The following is a 25,179-nucleotide window of genomic DNA, read 5'->3' on the forward strand; positions in this document are numbered from 1 at the left end:
AAGTGATCCAAAGAGCATCTTGAGTTTCAATGAAAGCAAGAGCATCTGAGCGTCTGTAAAATGAGTTGACATGATCAATGTCACAAAAATACTTATTTGTATTTGATTAGTGACCTATATATAGAATCTGAAATACAGAATGTGACAAAAATATAATAATAAAATTGAAATCTATTTTAATAATAATGAAATACATGAATGTCATGAAACTTGTGAGATATCTATACACATTATATGTACACAATGTCATGATAAATGAGAGTTGCATGTTTCTCAAAAAACACTAACATGCACAGTGGAAAATCCAGTCCGGTTCAGTTCAGTTGAAGTGTTTTGCATGTTTGTAATTGCTAAGCAATGATAGTTAAAAATGTATTTAAAGCTCCAGGGTCAGTGAGACCTTTTCACACACTGACCCTGATAAACTCAATGTGGGTAAATGGCTCGACAAATTACAGTCACAGTCCGCAAACATTTACAGTAGAATCAATACTGCATTTGGCAGAGATCCCAATGATTTCTGTGCAGGGGAAGAGAGACTACTATAGACGAGAATTTCTGGAAACAGAACAAATCTTCTTATATGTGATTTTATTCCTCACTTAAAGTCAGTGTTGACCTTGAATAGATTTTAATAATGCATTAATAATGCATTAGAGGATTTGAATCTCACACAGGGTTGAAAGACTTATAATAAAAGGTTTTAAGAGCTTAAGGATTTTAACTATTCTGATTCCAAATCCACTGAACGATTCCAGTTTCTCAACAAATCAATGAACAGTTCTTTTGGTACTACTGAGGTACCAAACTATATACTATATATTAAATACTTTGTATCATTATTATTATTTTATATCATTATTTAAGTACCAAAATATATTTCTGAATGTGTATATTTTTTTTAATAAGGCAGATCGGAGACGTTCAAGAACTGTTAACGAAACCGAACATCATAAAAAAAGGGACCGTTTCTGAACAGGAATATTGAAATTGAGCAAATCCTTTTGTGAAGCTCAAACACATTTTTTTAATTCCATATGAGCTCCTCCACCTCTAGTTTTGAGTCGCACCTTCACTGTGATGGTGAATCCGGATGAGTACAGCGGGTTCTCCCGGTCCAGCTGGCCGCTCACCGTCAGAGATCCGCTGATGTAGTCGAGAGCAAACATGCTGTTGGTGTTACCTGACGAACAGAACGAAAAAAGGATTGTGAATTATTGTGGCAGTATTTGGGTCAAAAGATGTTTCTGTTTGCACTGGATATTGCCATATTAAACCCAAGAGTTTGTACCCTCGTTACACTGTGACTTTTTAGCATTAAGATATTTTAATTATTGGAAGGTCATGATTGTAAAGTGGTTAAATATCCGAGCCCAAACTCAAAGGTTGTAGGTCAAAATCCTCAGAGGTGTCAGCGAAGCGGAGGGTCGTTGAGTTCCCTAATCACCATTCTGCCCTAGAGCAGGGCACTTAACCTCCGCTCCAGGGGGAACGTCCCTATCCTCAGCTTTAAGCTAAGGATTTAAAAGGTATTCATCAGATCATTCCTATCCTGTAAATTAGGGCTGGATGTTATGACAAATTCAGTGGTTTAACTTAATACCAAAAATGGTACAAATTTGCACATCAATAAGAGGGCAGGATTCAAATTATTATTATAGATCTATCTATCTGTATGTAAGGCCTATAAAGCTTCAAACTTCAAGGCTTTGTTTTTCTAGACAACAATTAGTTACATTACTTCTTTCAGTTTCAATTCATTTAAATTCTACCTCATTGTGTTCAGATTTTAATTGCAACTAAACACCCTTTTACACAGGATCTGAATTGTAATTTAGAGGCATTCTCAATTTAATTCTGAACCACATTATTTAATATATTAACCATCTGTTCAATGGGTTTCCAACAATAATGACTATGGTATATTGTGATATAGACTGTTAACGCATTACAAGTAACATGAGTTATGTAATCAGATTACTTGTTTCAAGTAACGAGTAAAGTAATGCATTACTTTAAAATTACTTTTCAAAAAAGTAACACAAATGATTTGTTTTCTCATTTTTCAACTGACACCTCTCCTGTCTCCGTGTTGAGAGAAATCTAGAGTAAGAGTAAGAGATGTTGTGTGCAATGTGTGTGAACATGATGGTTTTTGTTGTTCTAGAGTAAATGTGAGCATGCATTTACTCATCTTACTTGCACAAAAACAGATTCAGTATTCTTTAAAACATGCAATAATTGCAATAATTAAATATGTTAAATAATACAAATATACTTTATGTATTTAATCTCACTTTATTAACCAATGATAATAAAAAAAATATTGTAAGTTACCTGGTTGCCTTAAAATTTTGAGTTCATTGAAATTCAAAATTTGAGTTAATACAATAAAGGAGATTGGTTTGGCAACTACAGTATAATAAATTATCACAGAAAACCAGCATTAGAATGACTATGTGTGTTTAATATTACTCATACTGTGATACAAGATATCGCTCATACCACCCACAACTACTTGATTTTGGAGGAAATGTTTTCTACAAGCTCCTTACACACTGATGAATTCAACTTCTGAAACATCATTGTCATAAAGACCATACTTTACCGCTAAGGTCAACAAAAACACCAGACATGGACAAAGAGTAAGAAACAGGAATAAAATCTTTCCTCTTTAGGACTGTCTGGCAGAGAGCAGGCGTGAGGTTTGGGACTGGACCTCTCCCTGGTCTGGGATAGATGAAACTAATATCTTCAGACTGGAAACGATAGCCCTGTTAATTAATCCGTTACTCCTGAGATATCATGCTGGTTTTGGGTAATTAGTTTAGTGCTCGGCAGCAGAGGCCCAAACTTTAGGCCTACACTGACTCGCCATCCAATCCACCATTCTTTTCTAATACATTCTCCACTCACAACAGTTTATACTCCCTCGATAAACTGTTCGTCTCATTAACACCTCGCTTTCCTTAATTATATGATATTTCAGTAATTATTTTCATTATATTTCCATGTCTTTTCTCTCTCTGTCCCTCTCCCGCAGCTGCGGTGTTTATTCACTGCACACTAATTAAGTCCAGCAGTTGCAGATGGCCCACAGAGTGACACGCAATCTGTCTTCTCTTCTAACAGTTCTTTTGTTCTTTATGATAGATTCCCTCACCTCTGTACAGCTCTCATCACATACAATCATGTATTACTAAAGATCATCAGCCCCCCCCCCATCGCTCCGTTCTCTATCTCATCACTCCTACATTCTTCCACCTCCCTGTTCCCATGTAAATCCACCCAACTCTGATGCACCTGCCCATTCCTATAACCTTCAGCTAACCATTGCTCCAAACCCTCCACCTTCCCACTCCTCCATCAGGGTTGTTTGCCATTCAGAAATGGCTTCCCAATATGTTACAACAGCGATGATAAAAAAAAAAAAAAAGAAAAAAAAAAAAGTGGATAAAACATACTGAATAGCTTTTGTAACTTTTATAATGATTCATCTTTATTTAATTTACTGAGTGAAGATTATATTCTTATTTTCTTTATTTTTATTTGACAGTAGTCCTTTTTTCCCTGAACATCACACACACCGAACCGTATCGAAACTGTGATAAAAACCGAACCATGAGTACATAGACAGACCGAAAAACAGGTAAAGTCATTGTGTGCACATGCGCAATGCCTGGTCTAGGCTGAAAAATACTATTTGAGCATAAGAAACAACATTTATGGGACAGTTCAAGTAAGATTTTGTTGCTGATTTTAAATATGCCATTTTATTGTGAGTTTGGCAAGCAGTTTTTGAGATTTCAGGATTCAAATAGATAGGACTTGGTCTCAGATGCGCAAAATATCTGCCTTGAGGCGTTGCAAATATGGCCGTGGAGTGAACAGACTTTCCTTGAAAGGGTTTTCGCTGACAGACAGACAGACAGACAAATAGAAATGAATCAGTGACAGACAGATCAGATCAGACAGATTTTTTTCTGTTCTACAATATATTGCATAACCCTGTCCTCCAATTCTTAACTCTTACATTCCTCCACCTCCCTATCGCTCCATTCCACTTCATCACAATGTTCCTTTACCTCCTCCTTCCCAGGTTCTCAAACTTCCGTTCTTCATTCAGCCCATCTCATCTCAGGTGTTCACTATTGTTATGCTAAATTGGACATAGCCACACCACCGCTGCATTGGCACTGGGTTGAAACAAAGCTTGTTGAGCATGCATGAGTGATTTAGAGCTGCCCTAAAGAGATAGCTGTGATTTATTCATTCAAATAGCGATCTGAACCATCTGCATAATGGAAATCAAACAATGGGAGAACCCAGATTGATTGAGAGTGCTTGAACCGAGTGTATGCTAGCGTGAATATATTGGCTCCTCTGGGCATGGGCGGCCAATTAGAATACACACTTTAATTCACTTTCCCAATTGCCCAGTGTGAAATCAAACGTGCAGCGGAGAGCCACGCTGACCTGATGGATTCATTAAAACCAGCATGCTTGGCTGTTCACTGGACTAAGACTTTTGAAGAGCAGGCTGATTCGAATTGATAATAATCCTTATTTGGCAACGCAAATACATTGAAATTGAGCAGCAGACGCTGATTATTTCCGAGGGGTTGTGACTTGTGAGGAAGCATTATAAACTTAGCATTGAGGAGAGAATTTATTGATTTGAAATATGTTCTCATTACAAATGTCTAAAAGTCACATGGCCACCCCAAAAATGTAAACCCTGATATAATTCCAAACTTCACGCAAAATTAATTAATTAATAAATAAGTAGTCCATATTATTTGGTCCATACATATAACATTAATAAATGTTTAATTTATTTAAAACATCATAATATAATATAATATAATATAATATAATATAATATAATATAATATAATATAATATATGGAAGCTTTGTTGATGAACAGACTGAAGATCAACAAGATCCCCTCCATGTCAGCTCTCAGATTTTCCATTTTGTATATCAAATTGGCATATCAGGTTTGGTTATGCAAAAACCAATATGCAAGAACCATTAGGCAATAATGACATAAAACAACAAATGTGAATAAGATTTGTGAGCTCTGGCAGAGGGAAAGATTACCAATGAATAACGAATTTTGGTATTTTCTTCACACACAGCTATCATATTCAGAAGAATTTAAATATTGTCACAAGAATCACTTTAATAGTGTTTTATTGATCTCTTTTGTTCTGTCTGGAGCTTGACAGACATGATCAAGAATTGTTTTTCATGGAAAATACAGAAGTGAAGGTGAGCAAATAATGACAGAATTTATATCATTGGATAAACTATTCTTTCAACTAGAGGCAACAAAATGCACATTAATAATTTAGTAACACAGTCAGCAGACAAGAGCTGTGATTTAGAGGCGCTCATATTAGCGTGAGATAAGCAGACTCTTCAGAAGACCAGAACGATGATGCGTTCCGCCTGACAGAACAAAAACTCTCCCCTTCAGAGATTGACATCTCATCAACACACAAAGTGACAACACAGAGAATTCAGTCTGTTGGAGTAATCAAGCTCAGCTGAAGTTGATGGAGAGAATAAAGAGGCGAGTGTGAGTGAGTGGAGCTGTGCAGGAGAGCAGATAGGAGAGCTCACTCATTCTAATCCTGCTGAGAGCCAGCAGCGAAGAGAGCTCACCCACTGCAGCTTAAGACAAGCACACGAGCAGACAAACAGAGATGCCATTCAATTACATGTCAGCAGCTAGGGAAACCCTTTAATTATGCTCTTTATGCTATAGAATTGAATTATTATTGATACTTGACATCACAAAAAAAACATTCCATCAAGAGGTGCATCAATTTTTGACCAAGATCTTGTATTAAGAATGCAAGAGTCCAGCACTCTGTAAAGTCTCCTCCAGCACACCCCAAAGACTTTCAATGAATTTAAGATCTGGACTCAGAGGAGCCAATGCATGTGTGAAAATGATTCTTCATGCTCCTCACAACCATTCTTTCACGATTTGAGCCTGATGAATCGTGACAATGTCATCCTGGAATATGGCCATGTGTCTTCCTACATGGTTGTTTACGAAATGAAAGCTACACACTCCATCAATTAGGGTAAGAAGAACTGTTGCCAAACATATAACATGCTAGAAACATAATAATCACTGCAATAATGATCCAATAGACTCTTAAGCATTTGCCTATTTAAATCCAACTCCGACTTTTTTTTTTTGGCCTGGCACTGTATGTCATGTGTTGCAGGAGTTTCCTGAAATATTCCTCTTCTAAAGCTGCAGCCCTATGTGTGTGTTTGCCTCCCAGACAGCACTTGTTTACTTCTGTTTGTGAAGGCGCTGTAAAATCAATTAAAGTCACAGTCCATCATCTGCACGTCTGAGCTTAGCTGAACCTCACGTTAAAGAAGAGGAATGAGACTCCACTGTTCTCAGCCTCTGTTAGCGCAGCACCTGCTATCTCTCTGTTTCAGACTGATTTACTACAAGAGCCGCGTCGCCAGCCTTGATCTTAGCCATGCTAACAGAGCGACGCAAATTAGCTCACAGTTATGGGTTAGGGAACCTGCGCAGCAGATAGCCACGCTTTGTCGCATCTATCAAGTCAGTCAGGCAGCAAATTAGTGGACACGGCGTGAATTAGTGAATAATTTCATTAGGCTGTCAGCGAGCAGGAGAGGAGTTGCAAGGGGGGTTCAGTATCAGCTGAAATATGCCTGAAAGGGATGATTTCAAAATAAAAACAAAAGACAAAATACAAAATACATGTTAGCTCACCAGTGATTTAGTGCTTGATGCCTTGGATTGACTTATACTGTATGTCTGTTGTAATCAAGACTGGAGTGTGTACAACCCTTAATATGCTTAAAAAATATATTTTAGTTTTACCTTAGTGGGTCTTGTCAAGAGACCCCTGCTACAGGTTACAGCAATATGCCAGTAGGTGTTGACATGCAACTGTCTTTATGAATGAGTCATTGAAGGGATAGTTCACTTTGAAATTAAATTTTGGTACGTTTTAGCTTACCTCAAGGGCATCCAAGATGTAGGTGTCTTTTTTTCCGCAGTAGTTTCAATTTTGATATTTTTAGGTCAAACCGTTCTTGTCTGTCAGTCATATAATGCAGGTCTATGGTCACCGCCTCAAAGAGCATGCACAGAGTACAAATTAAAACAATTCCCCATCGTCCAAATTAAACAATTCCCCATCATAAGTACACATTGATGGCCTAAGACACGAAACGAGCGGTTTGTGTGAGAAAACGAACAGTATTTATATCGTTTTTACCTCTTGTACACAGCCACGTCCAAGTGATCTGAGAGCGCGGGCGGGTATAGATATATACAATAGAAGTCGCCTTGGCTACTGCAGTTCATTGGAACGAAACCGTAGCCAAGGCGACATCTAGTGTTCACCAATCGGAATGAATTCAGTTAGATTGAAACAAAAGGTGTGCATGTAAACAATGAATGGCGACTGCAGAAACCAAAAGCCGAATCCCGGACATTTTGGACGATCTCGACGGCCGGACATGTCCGGGAAAAAGAGTATGGTAACCCCTACTACTCAGCTTTCTCCTACTACTCAGCTTTCTCCTACTACTCAGCTTTCTCCACACAACAAGAGCCTGCTAGATTAGCTTCCAAAGAAAGACGGCTGATACTATGTGTACATTCTTTGAGTGAGATCCCACCTCCTATGGGCGGGTTGAAAACATGCAGGACAGCTCCTCCTACTGGCTGTAGTCTTTAGCCTCTTTAGCCTTTAGACGATTTTTGCGTCATCGGAGGATTTTTTCCAGACAAAAAATACATAAATCTCTCATCTCAGGGGTATATGAGGGTGGAAAGCACGGTAATTCGAAAATACGACAGGTTTTCTACTAATACAAAGCTTAATGCTAAATCCTGAAGTATCCCTTTAAAACATTCACTTATACGATTCGTTCAAAAACAGTTATTCATTCAGTGGTTCTCATTCACCATCATTAAGCATGCACACGCACGGATTTGTGTGTGAAAAAAAGAGTTTTTTTAACAACAAATCATATTTCACCAATAACTTTCTTACTAAACTTTATTATAGATTAAGGAAAAAGTATGAACAACTGTAACCACACTAAACGCAAAAATCACATACTCTGGATGGACTTATAATCGTGTTTTCATTGACGGAGTAAAAAAAGAAATTGTAATCCTTACTAAATTCTGTCACCATGTTTTTGAAGCATCATAAGGAATAGGTATATCCTAAAGACTAAGTGGGCAAGATATCGATATTAACATGACTGTACAGTCAAAGGTAAACACAGAGATAATTACAGTAACTGAAGTATATGAACAATCATAAATTAATAAAAATATGTTAAAGGATTAGTTCACTTCAGAATTAAAATGTCCTGATAATTTACTCACCCCCACGTCATCCAAGATGTTCATGTCTTTCTTTCTTCAGTCGAAAAGAAATGAAGGTTTTTGAGGAAAACATTTCAGGATTTTTCTCCATATAGAGGACTTCAACGGGAACCAACGGGTTGAAGGTCCAAATTGCTGTTCCAATGCAGCTTCAAAGGGCTTTACACGATCCCAGCCAAGGAATAAGGGAATCTAACAAAACGATCTGTCATTTTATTTTTAAAAATTTTAATATATATTTCTATATATATACAAATGCTCGTCTTGCATGTCCACGACTTCCACGATCACGTTGGAAAGGTCAGGCGGTAACCTGACACAGGCGGAAAATGTAGGGTAGGGCGAAAATAGCCATCTCAAAATCATCCAACATCATTGTTTTACCTTTTGTTTATTAATTTTTTTGTAAAGGGCGTTTGAACACTAGGTCGGTACTTCCGCCTACGACCTTTCAACGTGATTACATGTGGCGCATCACAGCTAGTGCAAGACGAGCATTTGTGGTTAAAAAGTATATAAATGTTTATTTTTCTGAGAAAATGGCCGATCGTTTTGCTAGATAAGACCCTTATTCCTCGTCTGGGATCGTGTAAAGCCTTTGAAGCTGCATTGAAACTGCAATTTAGACCTTCAACCCGTTGGTTCCCATTGAAGTCCCACTATATGGAGAAAAATCCTGGAATGTTTTCCTCAAAAACCTTCATTTCTTTTCGACTGAAGAAAGAAAGACATGAACATCTTGGGGGGTTGGGGTGAGTAAATTATCAGGACATTTTTATTCTGAAGTGAACTAATCCTTTAAGATTAGGATTCATGGTGCAAGTCCCATGCTGTACCACTCCACAAAACTGTGCGTGGCGCACTTGAGAGTGCTTAGAAATAGTCAGACAGAAAATCAATTTCACATCACTGATAAAAGGTTGGATGAATGAAAAACAATCACGTTATGTCAGGGGAATAATTGAAAATGAAACTGAATGGGAATGTTTCTGTTCTTATGCGGTCTGGGACAAACCCAGCCCTCCCCTCTCAATGTTAGAGCCCTGCATTTTCCTCTTCATCGCAACAGCTCCAGTGCTTGACAAATGAACAGAGACACATACCTATCATTGTTTCCTCTTGGATCTTTTGGAACAAACACCTGCTAACTAGCACATTTCCAGCTTTAGACGCGCTCTCCCTGCTCCAGGTCTGCTTTACTAGTGTCTGAGCGCAGTGCGTTTGTGCAATAAACGAGGGCAGAGAGTGGGCATGTTGACAGAGGCTGGGGCACAGCAGATTAACCCCGGGCCAGGCCTGTCTATAGTCACTGCGTACTGGGCCTATGCTCGTCCATTGTTGGTCAGAGAATGGGGTGACGGTGGGGCCACTGCAGGCGGAGGAGGGAGCACAGCCTTCTGGGTAATTATGGAGGATTGGGGGCAAAAGGTGTAGATAGGAGGGGGGCAGAAGAGAGCTGGTGAGGGGACAATCCTGGCAAATGTTACTGTGTATGTTTGTGTAGCCACAGTTGTGACATTCCTGCACAGGCATTAACACACTAACACACGATATCTTCAAAAGCCTATTATAAATGCTCATTTTTACTTATTAAAAATGATCTAATTCATGAGGAAAAAATACTATTACACAAACTGAAATGTACATTATTTGAATGTAAGGTAAAACTTTACAATAAGGTTTCATTAGTTAAAGCCCCCCTGAGGTGAAAATCAAGCTTTTAATGTTGTTTATATGTCTATGTGGTGTTTTTAATATACTTTAAGACAAACCATGTGCAAATTCATAATTCAATACTATTGCCGAGTATTTTCTCCTTAAAACTGCAGTGAACTTAAGACAGTCTCAAAAACACGGTTTGAAATCGCTGGTGTTTCTGACATCACAAACAACCTTGTGACCAATCACGTCAACGAGTGGATCTCTGAGCTGGTGTGAGTGAGTGGAGGCGGAGCTAATTTGCATATTCATAGAACCACGTATACTAAATGAGGCAAGGGTGTAGAGTTACATTCAAGCTATTTTAAGGCATGAAGATTTTTTTTCCCAAGGATCAAAGATGAGATTTAAGGGATAAAATGATTGACTACAGGGGGACTTTAAAAAATATTGACAAATTACTGAGAAAATATAATTACGCTGTCGCAAACGGTTGCAAATAAGGTGACAGAGGATCAAAACGCAGCAGTTTGATCTATACACAGTTCTATGAATATGCAAATTAGCCCCGCCTCCACTCACTCACACCAGCTCAGAGATCCACTCGTTGATGATTGCACGTTGACGTGAGATAGTTGAGACAAGGTAGTTGGTGACATCAGAAACACCAGCGATTTCAAACCGCGTTTTTGAGACTATCTTTGGTTCACTGCAGTTTTATAGACATATAAACAACATTAAAAGCTTGATTTTCACCACAGGGGGACTTTTAAATAAGACCTACTTCCCCCCAAACTGAAAATTCTGTCACCATTTATTCATCTTTATGTCCTTTCATTCTTGCGTGAAACGTAAACGGTGAAACTATAACACATCCAAAAAAGACATACTGTACGTGTCTGGCATAAATAAATCTCCAAACTTATAAAGCTGCAAATCTATGGCAGTTGGAACAGAGGTGGTTCTCATTGTGACACGCCCCTTCACTGGTCGCCGTCCAATCAGTGAGACAGAGAGTGCTGAGTGACAGCTGCTCCGCGACTGGTCATCCATGAGGGTTCAAAGCAGCCATGATGGCTCTAAATTGCTTTGTGTGCTTCAGTGGCTTGACCAAACTGCCAATATACTGTGACAGCCGTCGGCTATACAGACCACTGCGCCCTCACCTGTCACCCACACCTGTGTTGGACTAGACTAGACAACACACACAAGCACACACAATTCACACAGCCATTTTTCTGAACCTTAGATACAGACCTTTGTCAAAACATACACAAACAATTTAAAACTAAAGGGGAACACACACATAAACACATAGACAAATAAATAAAACTCACCAATGGAGTTTGAGACGGAGGAAGTCGTGTGGCAAATCTGTTTGGAAACTCATTGCCAAACAAGTGATATGAAGCATCACGTCATTATTACTGAAAATAAATTACTGGTAATAAACATTTGCATACACTACTATTCAAATGTTTGGGGATTTTTAATATTTTTTTATCTTAAGCTCATCCAGGCTGCATTTATTCGATCAAAAATACAGTAAATATAGCAATTTTGTGAGATATTATTATTACAATTTAAATTAACTTTTCTATTTGAATACATTTTGAAATGTAATTTATTCCTGTGATATAAAGCTGAATTTTCAGCATCATCACTCCAGTCTTCAGTGTCACATGATCCTTCAGAAATCATTCTAATGCTGATTTGCTGTTCAAGAAACATATCTGATAATAAATCAATGTTGAAAGCTGTTGAGTTGCTTTAAATGTTTTTTGGAAACTGTGATACATTTTAATCAGAATTCCTGATGAAAAGAAAGTTCAAAAGAACAGTATTTATTTGAAATGGAAATCTTTTGTAACTTTATAAATGTCTTTACTATCACTTTTGATCAATTTAGTGCATCCTTGCTGATGTTTTTTCTAACCCTAACCCCAAAGTTTTGAACGGTAGTGTATTCTGTATATCGTTTCCTCTTTGACAGGCACAAGACACATCCACACACTGGATCACACAAACAAGTGCTTGTATGCAAGTGTGTGTCGAGTGAAACTACTAGAGCTGAAGTCTTTCAAGTATGGCAGCCATCACTATTTCAAGATGCTTGAATTAACTTTCCATTCAGTGGATTGTGTGGAGAGTGTGTGAGTTTTGCTGGGGTTTTCACATTACCGCTAGTAGTGAGCTGGAAAATGAGAAGCTAAAGCAACCACAACTCACACCATGCAAACACTCTGTATACATATACACACACATTTGATTTTTTTATTTATGGTGGAGGCTGTTGAGGTTGTTGTATTTACAAAAAAATGACTTGTGGTTTGAAAATATCAATAAATAGTGTTGAAAAATACATTTATTAAATCGTATGCCATTACATGATAGCTGTATAATTTTAAAATAAAAAGAACACTTAACATTTAATTAAACATATTTCTAGCCAATATAAAAAAAATACGTTAAAAATATATATATTTTTTTTTTTTCAATAATTAAAAAAAATATATAGAGATTTTTACTATTTGCTATAGGTATTTTTTAAATAAAATATAATTCAAATTAATTAAATATTTTTAAATCAAATGCAGCCATTTACATTTTGTCAGACTCCATACCTCTAGTAAATTAAATGTTATTTTTTAGTTGTCAGAATCGTGATTTCTATTAAAAAAAAAATAAAATAAAAAATCGTGTTTCTCAATTTATCTAGAACCATGCAGCTCCTACAGTATATATATATATATATATATATATATATATATATATATATATAGCCTTAGATTGTCAGTCAGTCTTTTACTGTCTAAAAAGACAAAATTCTGGCTTTGCAAAACGAGTGAAAACCTGCCACATTCATTTAAAAAAGACTGAAATTAAAACATTATAAACTATTCACACTGTGTCTGTGCATGTGTGAGTTAGGCAGAAGTCTCTCTGGACCACCAGTCAACACTTATTGAAATTCTGCCCGCCTCATTCTCAGAAAAACACACCCAGATGAAAAGAGAGAGGGACTCAAACATGTGTAGCTATTATAAGAGAAAGACGAGTGCATAATCTGATGTGTGTGATCGAGTGTGTGATGAGACAAACGATTCTCACGCTCAGCACACACACACACTTTCCGTCAAAGTTTAATCACCGTGAACCTACGTGCACCGCTTTCGCAACCACTCGCACAACAGCAACAGGAAAGTGCTAATGTTGTGTGGATGTTGTGAGAGGGTTTGGGATATGTTCTGGGGTTTGGTGATTAAAAGATTGTGATTCCTCCAGGCTAATGCACTGTGTTATGAGAGTGTCGATGTAATGAGAATAATTTCAGAGCATTAGGAAAGACATCAGAGAGAGTGACATCCAGATAAATTCGAGCCACACGTAAATGCATAAACACAAACAAGCTCACATGGGAACATGCACAAAAAGAGCTGATATTTATTCCCTCATTATAATTATGCTTTCATGCAGGTGAATCCACAGAGACAGACAAGACAAGCTGATGTGCAATGTATAGTCCTCTGCATGCGTTCTTTTGTTACAGAGTGATATAGCGGTCAGAAACCCCGCATTTCAACAATCCGGCATTACGTTGTTTTGATCAACATGTTTTCTTCTGAACTAACAAAATATGTTAACAATAGCCTGGATTACAATACAATATAAAGAAAGTACTTTCACTTTCAACAAACGCACATTCTACTTCAAAAGAACGATAACCTACAGAACAGATCTCTCTATAGAGACAGACAAACGGCCATTTGACAGCGCAGCAGATTAATTCAAGCCTGTAGTTGACCCGAATGACTTCTATTACCTATTCTATTACCGATTTAATCAAAACCTCTTGAAAAGGACATGACCAGCTTTCATAGGTTTCAAGGGAACTTAATGGTGTTTTACAGAAAGCATGGAACCAAAGAAATGTGGAGTATTGTGAAAATACAGAGCAAAATGTGTCCAAAACAAGTCAAGAGTGTAGCTGTTTACTTGTTGCATGAATAAAGAATTAAATTCATAAATAAAGTAAAAAAAATAAAGTGCACATATCAATAAAGTGTATATATATATATTAATTTCAATCATTAAATAAGGTCCCAGGTACTCTACCGTTCAAAAGTTTGGGTTCATTTGTTAATGTTTTTGAAAAAAAGTTTCTTATTCTCAACAAGACTGCATTAATTTGATTAAAAATCCTATATATATATATATATATATATATATATACTGTATATACGTATGTCACGCAGTGTAGTTAAACACTCGCTGGAAGCAGGAATCCAAATCCACAGAAGTTTTATTCAAATGCTCAAACAGAAGACGAGGGCATCGAAGGAGAAATAACAGAACTACACAGCTTACACAAGACTAATATCGGAACCAAGAACTAATGCAAATATACAGAGCGGACAAAGGGAGAAACCTGAACTGAGGAACCCAGTCAATTAGAAACCATGGAGACAAACAGGGAGAGAATGAAGGACAACTGAACAAATTAACAGACTAGAAGATCAACAAAGAAACTCAAACATGAACACAACAGAGAAACAGATCAAAAGACAAACTCAAAATGTGACTATATATATATATATATATATATATATATATATATATATATATATATATATATATATATATATATAGCCTAGACGTTAGGGTTTGGGCTAGTATAGAATAAGTTGACATGTCTTTGCAAAGTTACTTATAGTTAGTATAATGTCTGTTGGGGAGCATCAAAATAAAGCTTTGGTTGATATTAAAAAGACAGTCTACTAATACTCTAATGAATGACTCCTAGCTGACATGTAGTTGCAAAGTTACTTAATTAGTAGAATGTCTAAAGTGGACTATCAAAATAGAGGGTTAAAAATTGTGGGATTTTAAAACAATGCTAAATAATGAAAATCTCGCTGTATTAAGAGTGTTTAAGTACTTCAGTAGATGACAATAAGCTGTTCATCTGAGACTGTTAAAGATCAGACTTAGATGGCAAAATAAAGGAAAGTAAGCTTCATCACATATCACGTCTTTACAGGTGGGTTTCGCAGGTCACACTGTTGTGAGCAGACTTGTGCGTGAACAGGTAATGGCTTTTTAAGTACTCCACACAGACAGTGAATGAGTGTACTGCAGAAAGCTTTCAGGGCATGTGTGTGTGTGTGTGTGAGAGAGAGAGAGAGAGAGAGAGAGAGAGAGAGAGAGACATAGATTATCACAGGAACGAGTGTATTCAGGGGTGTCCAAACTTTTTTAAAGGGTGCCAGATTAGATGTTGTGGACACAGCTGGGGGCCGGATAGGCTACTTCATTTTATATAAATTTATATTTGAGACCAGTGGCACCAGTACCTGATTTGGCAGCACTGCACATGTAATATTACAGTTTTTCTCGATTGCTTAAACACTATAACCAGGCTTTTGAACTAAAATTTTAAAACCATAATGCCATTTATCAGAAAGCACACCCATTTCACTAAACTATAAACACTATTCCCTGTTTTGACGCATGAGTCAGATTTGTTGAACTGTCACTGCAAAACTCTACACACAAATCCCTTCATTTCTCATTGCCTAGACCATGTTGTCATGTATAAAGCACTAGCACTCAATATTGTTAACTCAAGTCAGCACAGCTTCAGCTCAGTTAGCACACAAGTGGAAACACTAAGAGTCAAAATTTAACACACATCAATCAGATCCTTCAATAGATAGATAAAAGGGCCCAAATCAGTTTATTGAGTTGTGGAACAATGGATCCAGAAAGACATGAAGGAAGAGATCGAGGAGGGATAAGGAGGAGGAGGACGACGAAGGGCAAGGTCAAGAAGACAAGCAGTCTCAGATGAAATTCAAGCCACTCTTGCCCATGTCTTTGTCAATGGTATGACTATGAGGGAGACTGGGATACGAGTAAGGCCAAATTTGAGTCGCTTTACCGTCACCTCGAGAACCTTCAGGGAGGAGTGGTGGCAAACAAAATTCTATCACTGAATAAAAGACAAACATTTCCAATAGTCTTTGATGAGGTTTATTTCCTTGCAAGAAAAGGCCAGCAGTCGTACAGTCACACAGAGTGACAGAGAGTGTGACAGTGAAGGGAGGGCATCCTTTCTCCTTTACAGTCTTGACTCCCAGAATGTTATCTTTCTAGGCCAATAATGGTATTTCAGCCATATGTGGAACATTCTTAGACTTATTCATCATATTGTCTCCTTGAGTGGAGTCCCTCCTATCACGTCCTAACACTCTTTACCATTCCAATACAATTCCATATTAGAATAAGGTTTGTGTGTGCTCTTTTACTGTCATATGATGGTCACACACATCTTACTGTAAAAAAAAAAAAAAAAAAAAGGAAAAAAAAGGAAACCGGAAATTTTTTGTGTTTTGTTTTGTTGTATGTGTGTTGTACAGTGTAGTACATGAATGAATAAAAATGTGCCATTGGTTGTGTCTTTTGTGTTCATCTTGTGAAAAGGTTTGTGAGGGGGGGAACCATAAGCAACATAACTTACCAGTTTTGGAAATGCTGTTTTGAATTTATCGCACCAGTGTGTTAGACTATGTTGTAGTGTGTGTGATTTTGAGGGCTTGTGTGTCCTGTCTGAGGGCAAAGTTTGGTTTTTCAGCAAGAGTGAATGGTTTTGAGTCTAGAGCTTCATTTTGACCTGAAAATAGGATGTTTGGGAAATTGGGTGAGACGTTATGGATTTGTGTTTACAGTTTTGAGAATGCGAGGCATAGTTTAAAGAAATGTGTTTAAGCAATCGAGAAAAACTGTAATGATATTGTTTTGTTTTTTCAAGTTTTCAAACTTTTCAAGTTTATCAAGGGACGAGAAAATATTTTTTGCGCGCAAAAAACAACAAAAATAAACACTTTATTCACTTACACATACTTTATTCAACTATTCATTTTTGTCTGTCTGGGCCTGAGTGAATTCACATAGTGTAACAGCGCAGCGCTTCTGGGTTGTACGTCACCACGTAGGCTCACTATTGGCCGACGCTGGTCATGTGTGTGATGTGTGAGCCCACGTGCTGACATACAACCCAGAAGCGCTGCGCTGTTACACTACCTGAACTCACTCAGAGGCCCACACAGACGAAAATGAATAGTTGAATTAAGTCGTTATTTTTGTTGTTTTTTGCGCACAAAGTATTCTCGTCGCTTGATAAACTTATGGTTGAGCCACTGTAGTCACTTGGACTATTTTCACGATGTCTTTACTAACTTTTTGGGTTTGCAAGTTTCGATTCCATAGAAGCCTATGGAGGAGTGATCCAGCTCTCAGATTTTATCAAAAATATCTTAATTTGTGTTCCGAAGATGAACGAAAGTCTTACGGGGTTGGAACAACATGAGGGTGAGTAATTACTGACAGAATTTTCATTTTTGGGTGAACTATCCCTTTAATACAAACAGTAAAACACATTTAACAACCTAAATTTTAAAGGGTAAATTTTAACCATAAAATTTAACCATGAGGGTAAAATTAACCATTGGTCTTCTATAGTATCATACATTTACGTCATGATAACCACAGGTAAAACCACACATGGCACCTCACTACCATGGAAAAATTAACACTATGGTTTCTGTGTCTAGAATGGCTTTATGGTATTTGGTCTATAAACACATTGGGTCTCATTCATGAAACACGAGCAGAACAAATTTTTGTGTAAATCGTGTGTAAAGTGGTTCTGGCGTAAATTTTCGGATTCATTAAAATGTTCGTATTTTCCAAATGTTAGTTGGTACGAAAGAAATCTACACCTGCTCCCAGCCACGCGTAAATAGTGCGTTTAACATCCGAACGTTTTGCTCATTAATAAGGCTGCATTTTAATTCACCTTAATCGGGTACATATTTACACAGCATTTTGAAAAAATATTATATATAGTAATTACATACGTTTTTTCTTTTTACTTTTATTATGAGAGCCAGTAATAGCATCTGCAAGTCACAAGTGTTGCAGTCAAGCTTCATGTCGAACCATTTTCTTTTCACTTCTGGGACTGATCGATTAACAGATGAAACTCCATTAACTGCATCTGTAATATGCTGCCAAGCTTCCTTTTTTTTTAGGACCTGATACGCCACTATGTACGCTTGAAAATAAAATGTGGCGTTTTGAATGAACTTCTGATAATAAAACTTCAATTTCTGCATCTGAGAAATTTCTCTTTTTCATTCGCTTTTGAGAAGACATGTTGAAATCCTTCGTTTGGTGTCATAATATGATGCCCATATATAGTTGTCAGTCGGATTTAATAGGCGGGATTTATGGTAATTGAGAATGAGCGTGCGCGCGCGTCCCATTTCCGACTGATTGGAATTCATTAACACACACACACACATTTCACTATCACATCTGACGTTTACGAAGTATTTGCGAATGTTTCATGAATGAGACCCATTTAGTATAAATATAAATGCACAAAATTGGTAGCTTGTAACAAAAAATCTGTAATTTGGCCTATATTTCATCACTCCTTTAATACATTAAATACTTGACCACATTAATAATATAAAAAATTCGAAATGAATATCCCACATTTCTGCCACAATACCAACACGCGTCAGTGTTGTTGAGAATGTCAGTGCTGTATCTTAAACTAGTTTAAATCACTAGACATTTGTGGTTTGTACCAGAGACCTCTGTGGCAAACTCAAACGCTATATTTTCTTCTTTTTTTTTTTTTTTTCGCACAAAGTTCTAATTAAAATGAAAAATAATCAAATGAGATGTATTAACCTTTAAATCACAAAACTGTATTCACAATGAGGTGGAAAACAAACAATACTACAGTTTTTTTTTGCTCAAAATAAATAATAAATAAATAAAATATTAACATAAAACTTGTAATGTTAAACAGACCAACAATACTACAAGGATTAGCAGCTATCAATATATAAACTACAATAAATTAAAATGGAAATTGTATTTATTATTTAATAGAAATATGTATATTAACAAGGACTTTCAATACTCTAAACTACTGGATGTTGGCTATGAAATGTCAAGTCGAGGACGAGGACTTACTAGATCAATATATAAAACAGCAGCAAAATGATTACCAACAACTGTAAAGTCATAAGTTAGAATATTGCGGGATAATATATTTAAAAGTCAAATGATTACCAAATCATAACCTTCCACAATGAATGAAGTCCTGTCCTGAGGAAAGGTCATATCGGCTTTTCACCCAAACACTGCACCATCAACCATTCATGTACCCTACACACCTTCATCGACAAACATTTACAACACACACACACACACACACAAAAAATCTTTCCTCCCTTTGTAGATGGGAAGAAACATTTGATTCCATCTGACACAAAAAGCTGTTTTATGGATTATATGACATAATTCAATCAATATACACACAAAACAAATGTAGAATCCCGATTAGTGACAAACACTCTCAGATTTCTTCAGCCAGATCAGAGTCTGACAGTAGCTACGTTTACATGGACCCCTTTTGGTTCAATCGGAATGAAATCAATACGATTGATGAATCCGAACACAGTGTTTACATGAACCATAAATTAAGTAATCGGGTTGATGTGTGCGTTTCTATGTCACAAGTTTCAAATCGGGAATAGATTTTTTGACATGCGCACACTGCACAAATATACAGAGTTTCCCGCTGTTCACGCATAACTATTCTCCTCTATTGGTTCTTTATTTGTTTTAAACAGCAGACGTAATATTAATCCGTCTTTAGTCATGATTAGGAGACAATGAGCATAACCGCGCCGTGCTGCTTATCACGCAGAAAAAATGCCCATGCAGAATGAATGGAGGTCTATGGCGCTATACCCATCAAAATCCACTTTTCTCAGGATATAATTTTTTGTCTAGTAATTTGAATGTTGTAAACGAAAGGAGATGCAAAGAAATTACACATTGCTGGGTGTTAGATTTTTTAGAGTCACTTATTTGCTTTAAAAGTCTTTTAAAATGTCAATGACGTCATACACATCGTACGACCAGAGATACTGCTTTACGGCAATCCTTCAGTCACTTTGGTGCTTTTGCGCTCTGCACTTTCTTTTCTCTCGAGGCCTCGACAACACAGTTGACACAGGTAAACACACGTGCTAGAAGAGTTTTTTTGTTTTGTTTGTTTCTGGTCCCGCTTCGGATGCCACGATACCATCAAGCGGTATCTCTGGTTGTAATCAGTCCTTCACTGACCAATCAGCGTTCATTAGCAGAATGCTAGCGTGTTATGGGCGGCAACAACATCTCAACCTGTAAGAAATCGAAAGGACATAAGTACTCGTTCATTCAACTTTCGACCTATAACCCATGTTGAACTTGCAAAACCTACAATCAAATCTGAGATTTCTCAATGGCAATCGGGTGAAAGAGACAAATTTAGCCGTCTAGCCCCATAGACTCCCATTCATTTTGCACTCATGGGCGATCGCCCCCAGTGGAACTCTGGTGGAACTACAGCCAAAAGTCGGTACAGTAGGACTTAATAGGGAGTGGACAGGCTCTCCGTAGACGGGCTCTGATGACACTTTATTCAACAGGAAGAACATCTCGTTCTTACGTGCAATGTCATTGCACATGCGCAGTCCTTTCAGTTTCGATTTTCAATCCAATCAAGTGTTTACATGTTCTCTCGATCGGATTACAAAAGGAATAAACCACCCCTTTCAATCCGATCGAAATTTAATTCGGATCGAGCTCAATCGGATCGATTAAGGTGTTTACAAGAAGGTTTTTTTAGTCCAATTGAGAGTTCAATCCGATTATAAGTGTCCATGTAAACGCAACTGAAATCAAACGCTAACCCTGACTCAGACAAGAGTGACCACCAAGGCCTACTTAACCAAGAAACTCAAACCAAACACTAAAGCAAATCTTTACAGAAAATGTTACGAGCAGAAACATATAAACAATTATTTGAAATAAACCCAAAACTTTCCATTTATAGTGTCTATTTTAGTCTACTACTACTTTTATTGATTTCCTCCACCTGGACCACGAGGGAACCACGAATGCTCTGCCAGTATTGAATGCCATGTCCATAGCCAAAGAAGCTTTTTAGAGTCAGAGAGAATAGTTGTAGGATGGGATTTTAACGATTTAGATTCCACTTAACAATTCTGGTTTCTTAATGATCCCATCAACAATTGTTTTAGTAATTTTGAGGATGAACAAATGGATGCTATTTGGAAATTGCATTCACGATCCACAAACAACCAATAGTGAAATGATGAGATTATTTCAGAATTCAGCAGAACAGAACAGAAACAACTAATTGGAAATAAACCACATAATACAGTGGAAATGTGATTCACATTAACATTTCCACAATTATTGCATCTAACAGCCTTTCTGTTCTTGTTATTTTTCCTAATCCCAATCCAAGGATTCGGTGTGCTTTTGATGCATTTCATCTGTGAATTAAAAGACGTTTTACACGGCAGCACAGACCGGCTTGAAAGGTGATTGTTCATTCTTGTGCTCAGCGGACAGAAAATAAGATGCATGCTGATCACGATAACAGTAAAGTTTAAGGTGACTCTGATGCGTATATTGCATATTTTAAGTATATTTATGCATATTTCACAGCGTTTAGTCCATAATAGTGGAAGAATGCAGATTTTCCAGAACCATCGATTGAACTGAACGTCATGAAAATTTCAATATAAAAAAAAAAAGGAACCATTCCTGAATAAGAACAGATTCTAAAGGGCAAAGGGTCCAGCTGTCAGGACACAGTGGAAGTAAAAGAATAAAGAATAAAAGGTGTTCGGTGTCTGTACTTCAGGCTGGAGGAGTGACCCATCTGACAACCTGTCAGCCATCACACACACACACTCATTTGATATACACACCGCCAGCCTCATCTTAAATTAAAGACCCCTCGCACACACATACACACAGATATTTCATTATCAACTAGAGCTTATTGTAACCCAGGTCATAGGGTTGACTATCGATCGGAGAGCTCAGGCCTCAAGGGGAATAATCAAACCCAGAGAGATAGATTGGAAACTTTGATCTCTCTGCTCAAAGTGTCAGGCGCATTCTTTAAACAAGATCCACAGATGATTGAGCTTATTGAACTTTTCGTTTTGGTCACGTGTGCACTTAAATGTGAGGATATAAGGACTAGGTGACATTTTTGTAATATAAATGGTTGGAAATATGTTTAACACAAATATTTTTGATTTCAAAGTTAACTACTTCAAAGTAAACTACCTTCACCGTCTTCCAGTCGGTTGTGCACGAGAATCAACACACAACAACACTGTGTGAGCAGTGTAAAAGCGACTAAGAAATGAAAGTTACACACTCCATCAATTAGAGTTAGAAGAACATATAACATGCCAAACATTGACAAACATATAACATGCTAGAAACATAATAATCACTGCAATAATAATCCAATCATTGACTCTTATGCATTTGCCTATTTAAATCCAAACAGTGTAAAACCAAACAGCAACTTTTTTTTTGCCGGGCAGTGTAAAATATGGTGCCAGATAATTATAATTAATTAATCAATAATTTTGACTTTTTTATTGTTGAAGAACACAGAAACATTGATTGTTGTATGACACCATAATAATTTGTCATATAAATGCAACAAAGGCAAAATTCCTGTTTGTGTGTGTTATTATCTTTGTATGGTAACATCTCATGCCCAACTAGATTTGGAATTACCTGAATGTGAAAATAAAAGTAAAAGTAAAAGTAAAGTCAAATATGTTCCCTTTAATGGTGTATTAGTACTTGTAGGGTCAATAAAAACAAATGTCCCCTCCGGGAATCACTTTTGGTCACTACTGTGTGTGTATATACATATATATATACACAGTATAGCCCATTCGTTTTTCATTTATGAAAGAGTTTCAATCAGTTCCAAAGTCCAATTAGTTTTGTTCCAGAACAGTTACAATGACAAATTAAAATAAATTATAATGCTGTTGAAATAACTAGAATAACAACATTGCATATTTAATAATATTTGTTAACCTGTTAACTTTGACAGCCCTTAAAAGTGAGCAGACACACAAGCCCTGGCCTAGTGTGTGCATGCATGATCTAGTGTCAATCTACTGTACATATGTGTGTGTGTGTGTGTGTGTGTGTGTGTGTGTGTGTGTGTGTGTGTGTGTGTGTGTGTGTGTGTGTGTGTGTGTGTGTGTGTGTGTGTGTGTGTGTGTGTGTGTGTGTGTGTGTGTGTGTGTGTGTGTGTGTGGTTATATTTCTTGAAGTTTATGAGATGCTCCTAAACTGGCATCTCTGCACACATCAACAGAAAATCCAGAGTCCAGTTCCCTACATAAGAAAAGTGTAAATCAATAAGAACTGGTCTCCATAAAGCCGGTCAACTTTCCATGAGGTATCCATGGTAACATTTAGCTTCAGTGTCACAGGAATAGCAGGGCTACGTAGATCTGTTCCTTTCGGGAACTCTGAATCCAAAGCAGCTCACATCTGCTTCTGAAAAACCAGGGTGATTTAATGAGGCTTTAAATTTGGCCCTTTAAAGCCACCATAGCTGCAGGGGCTGTTAGCCATCTCTGTGAGCACTGCGGTTCATGAACCCTGCTGGGCTGCTCAGGACACTGTTCTCCCAGGGCACTTTATAATGGATTCTACAGGCATGAGAGCATGTTGAAGACCTTCACAAGTCTGTCTGTCTCACACACACACACACCTTCCCTCTCGCTTCAGTAGTCACAGTTGTACCAACTTGTCCTGGAGTTGTGCTTCAGTTTAAACACACACATACTTTAGCATCAGTCCTTCTGATTTATAATACGGATAGTTCCGGCTGATCTATCTGATTTATCACACGTATGTTAAATTCTATATTAATATAGCAACCATACATTTATTTAACCCGGTCGACTGCCCATAAATCCAAAACTTTTTCTAAGTTTTATTTTGGCCTCTTTTCCAGACTTGCGCACAAACTGTATAGCAATCATTTCAATACTGCAGTAATGCTGCAGCACCCCCGTTGGAAAATGTAGACATTACAGCACTCTCTGACAGATGCAAAAAAAAAAAAAAAAAAAACGTATTAAAACGTATAATTTTTTTTTTTAAATGCTCCTGTTTGTTATTAACCTAAGAAGTTTATGCACGAGGAAGTTTTGAGCAAAACTAAATAATTATTAATTATTAAAATAACGCAAAGCATCATTGTCAACTGACGTTGAACGTCAAGGCAAAGACGTTTTAAAAAAAAAAAAACAGTGAAGGTATCTAGATATCATAATGGCACAGAAAAGAATTTTGGATTTCTTTGGTACACCAGCATCTAAAAAGAGCACGACGGAAGTCCAGAGAATACAGGAAAGCATCCCGACACCGACCAGCTCTTCGTCAGAGCCTAGTAGGCCTGCTAGTTTTGCCTCAGAGACCGCCAAGACCTGCGGTAACAACCCCCACGAGCCCGCCGCTCCTCCATGCAATGCTGCTAGCACTGGTGGTGGATTTAGCACGCTAGCTGCATTTGAGGAGCCTTTCCAGCCATCTAACTTTGTTTTTCCTAATAGACATTTTTGGAACAGAAACTTTCAATCGTGCATTCACACCAGCTTGGTTTAACAAATGGAAGTGGCTGCATTACGTGACTGAGACCAATCAAGTTTTGTGTTTTGCTTGTCTGAAAGCAATAGAAAAAAAACTTATCAATGCAGACAGTTTTAGGGAAGACAACCCATTTGTGTCAGGCGGCTTTGGAAACTGGCGTAAAGCCACTGCAAAATTCAAGGAACATGAACGATCCAAGTTACACATGGATTCAAAGACACGCTGCTTTGAGTAATGCGCCTATCAATGCCCTCCTGTCTGATGCTCTTGCCGAACAGCAGAGGACCGCTCGACATGTTTTGGAACTACTGTTTAGATCCATCAGATTCCTGGGCAGCAAGGGGATGCCGTTCAGGGGTGACACCACACGTGATGGAATCCTTTACGAACTGATGTTGGAACGCACCTATGATCTCCCTAAAGAACGAGAGTGGGTGATGAGAAGAGACAACTGGATGTCCAACACCATACAAAGTGAAATTATCCAACAGTTTGCCCATGCTATTCAGAGGGATATGTC

The 25,179-nt window shown here is 37.5% G+C and overlaps 1 protein-coding gene across 1 annotated transcript in view; it reads right to left on the reverse strand.

Annotated features, from left to right (window-relative positions):
* Positions 1-25,179, reverse strand: part of cdh23 (cadherin-related 23) — a 270,521-nt gene that overhangs the window by 124,163 nt on the left and 121,179 nt on the right. The window contains exon 10 of the mRNA XM_082153247.1: positions 1,071-1,183. Within this exon, the coding sequence (XP_082009373.1) occupies positions 1,071-1,183 (113 nt within the window). The remainder of the gene's footprint in view (positions 1-1,070; positions 1,184-25,179) is intronic.

The sequence above is a fragment of the Leuciscus leuciscus genome (genome assembly GCF_965113295.1).
Source record: "Leuciscus leuciscus genome assembly, chromosome: 22".
NCBI lineage: Eukaryota > Metazoa > Chordata > Actinopteri > Cypriniformes > Leuciscidae > Leuciscus > Leuciscus leuciscus.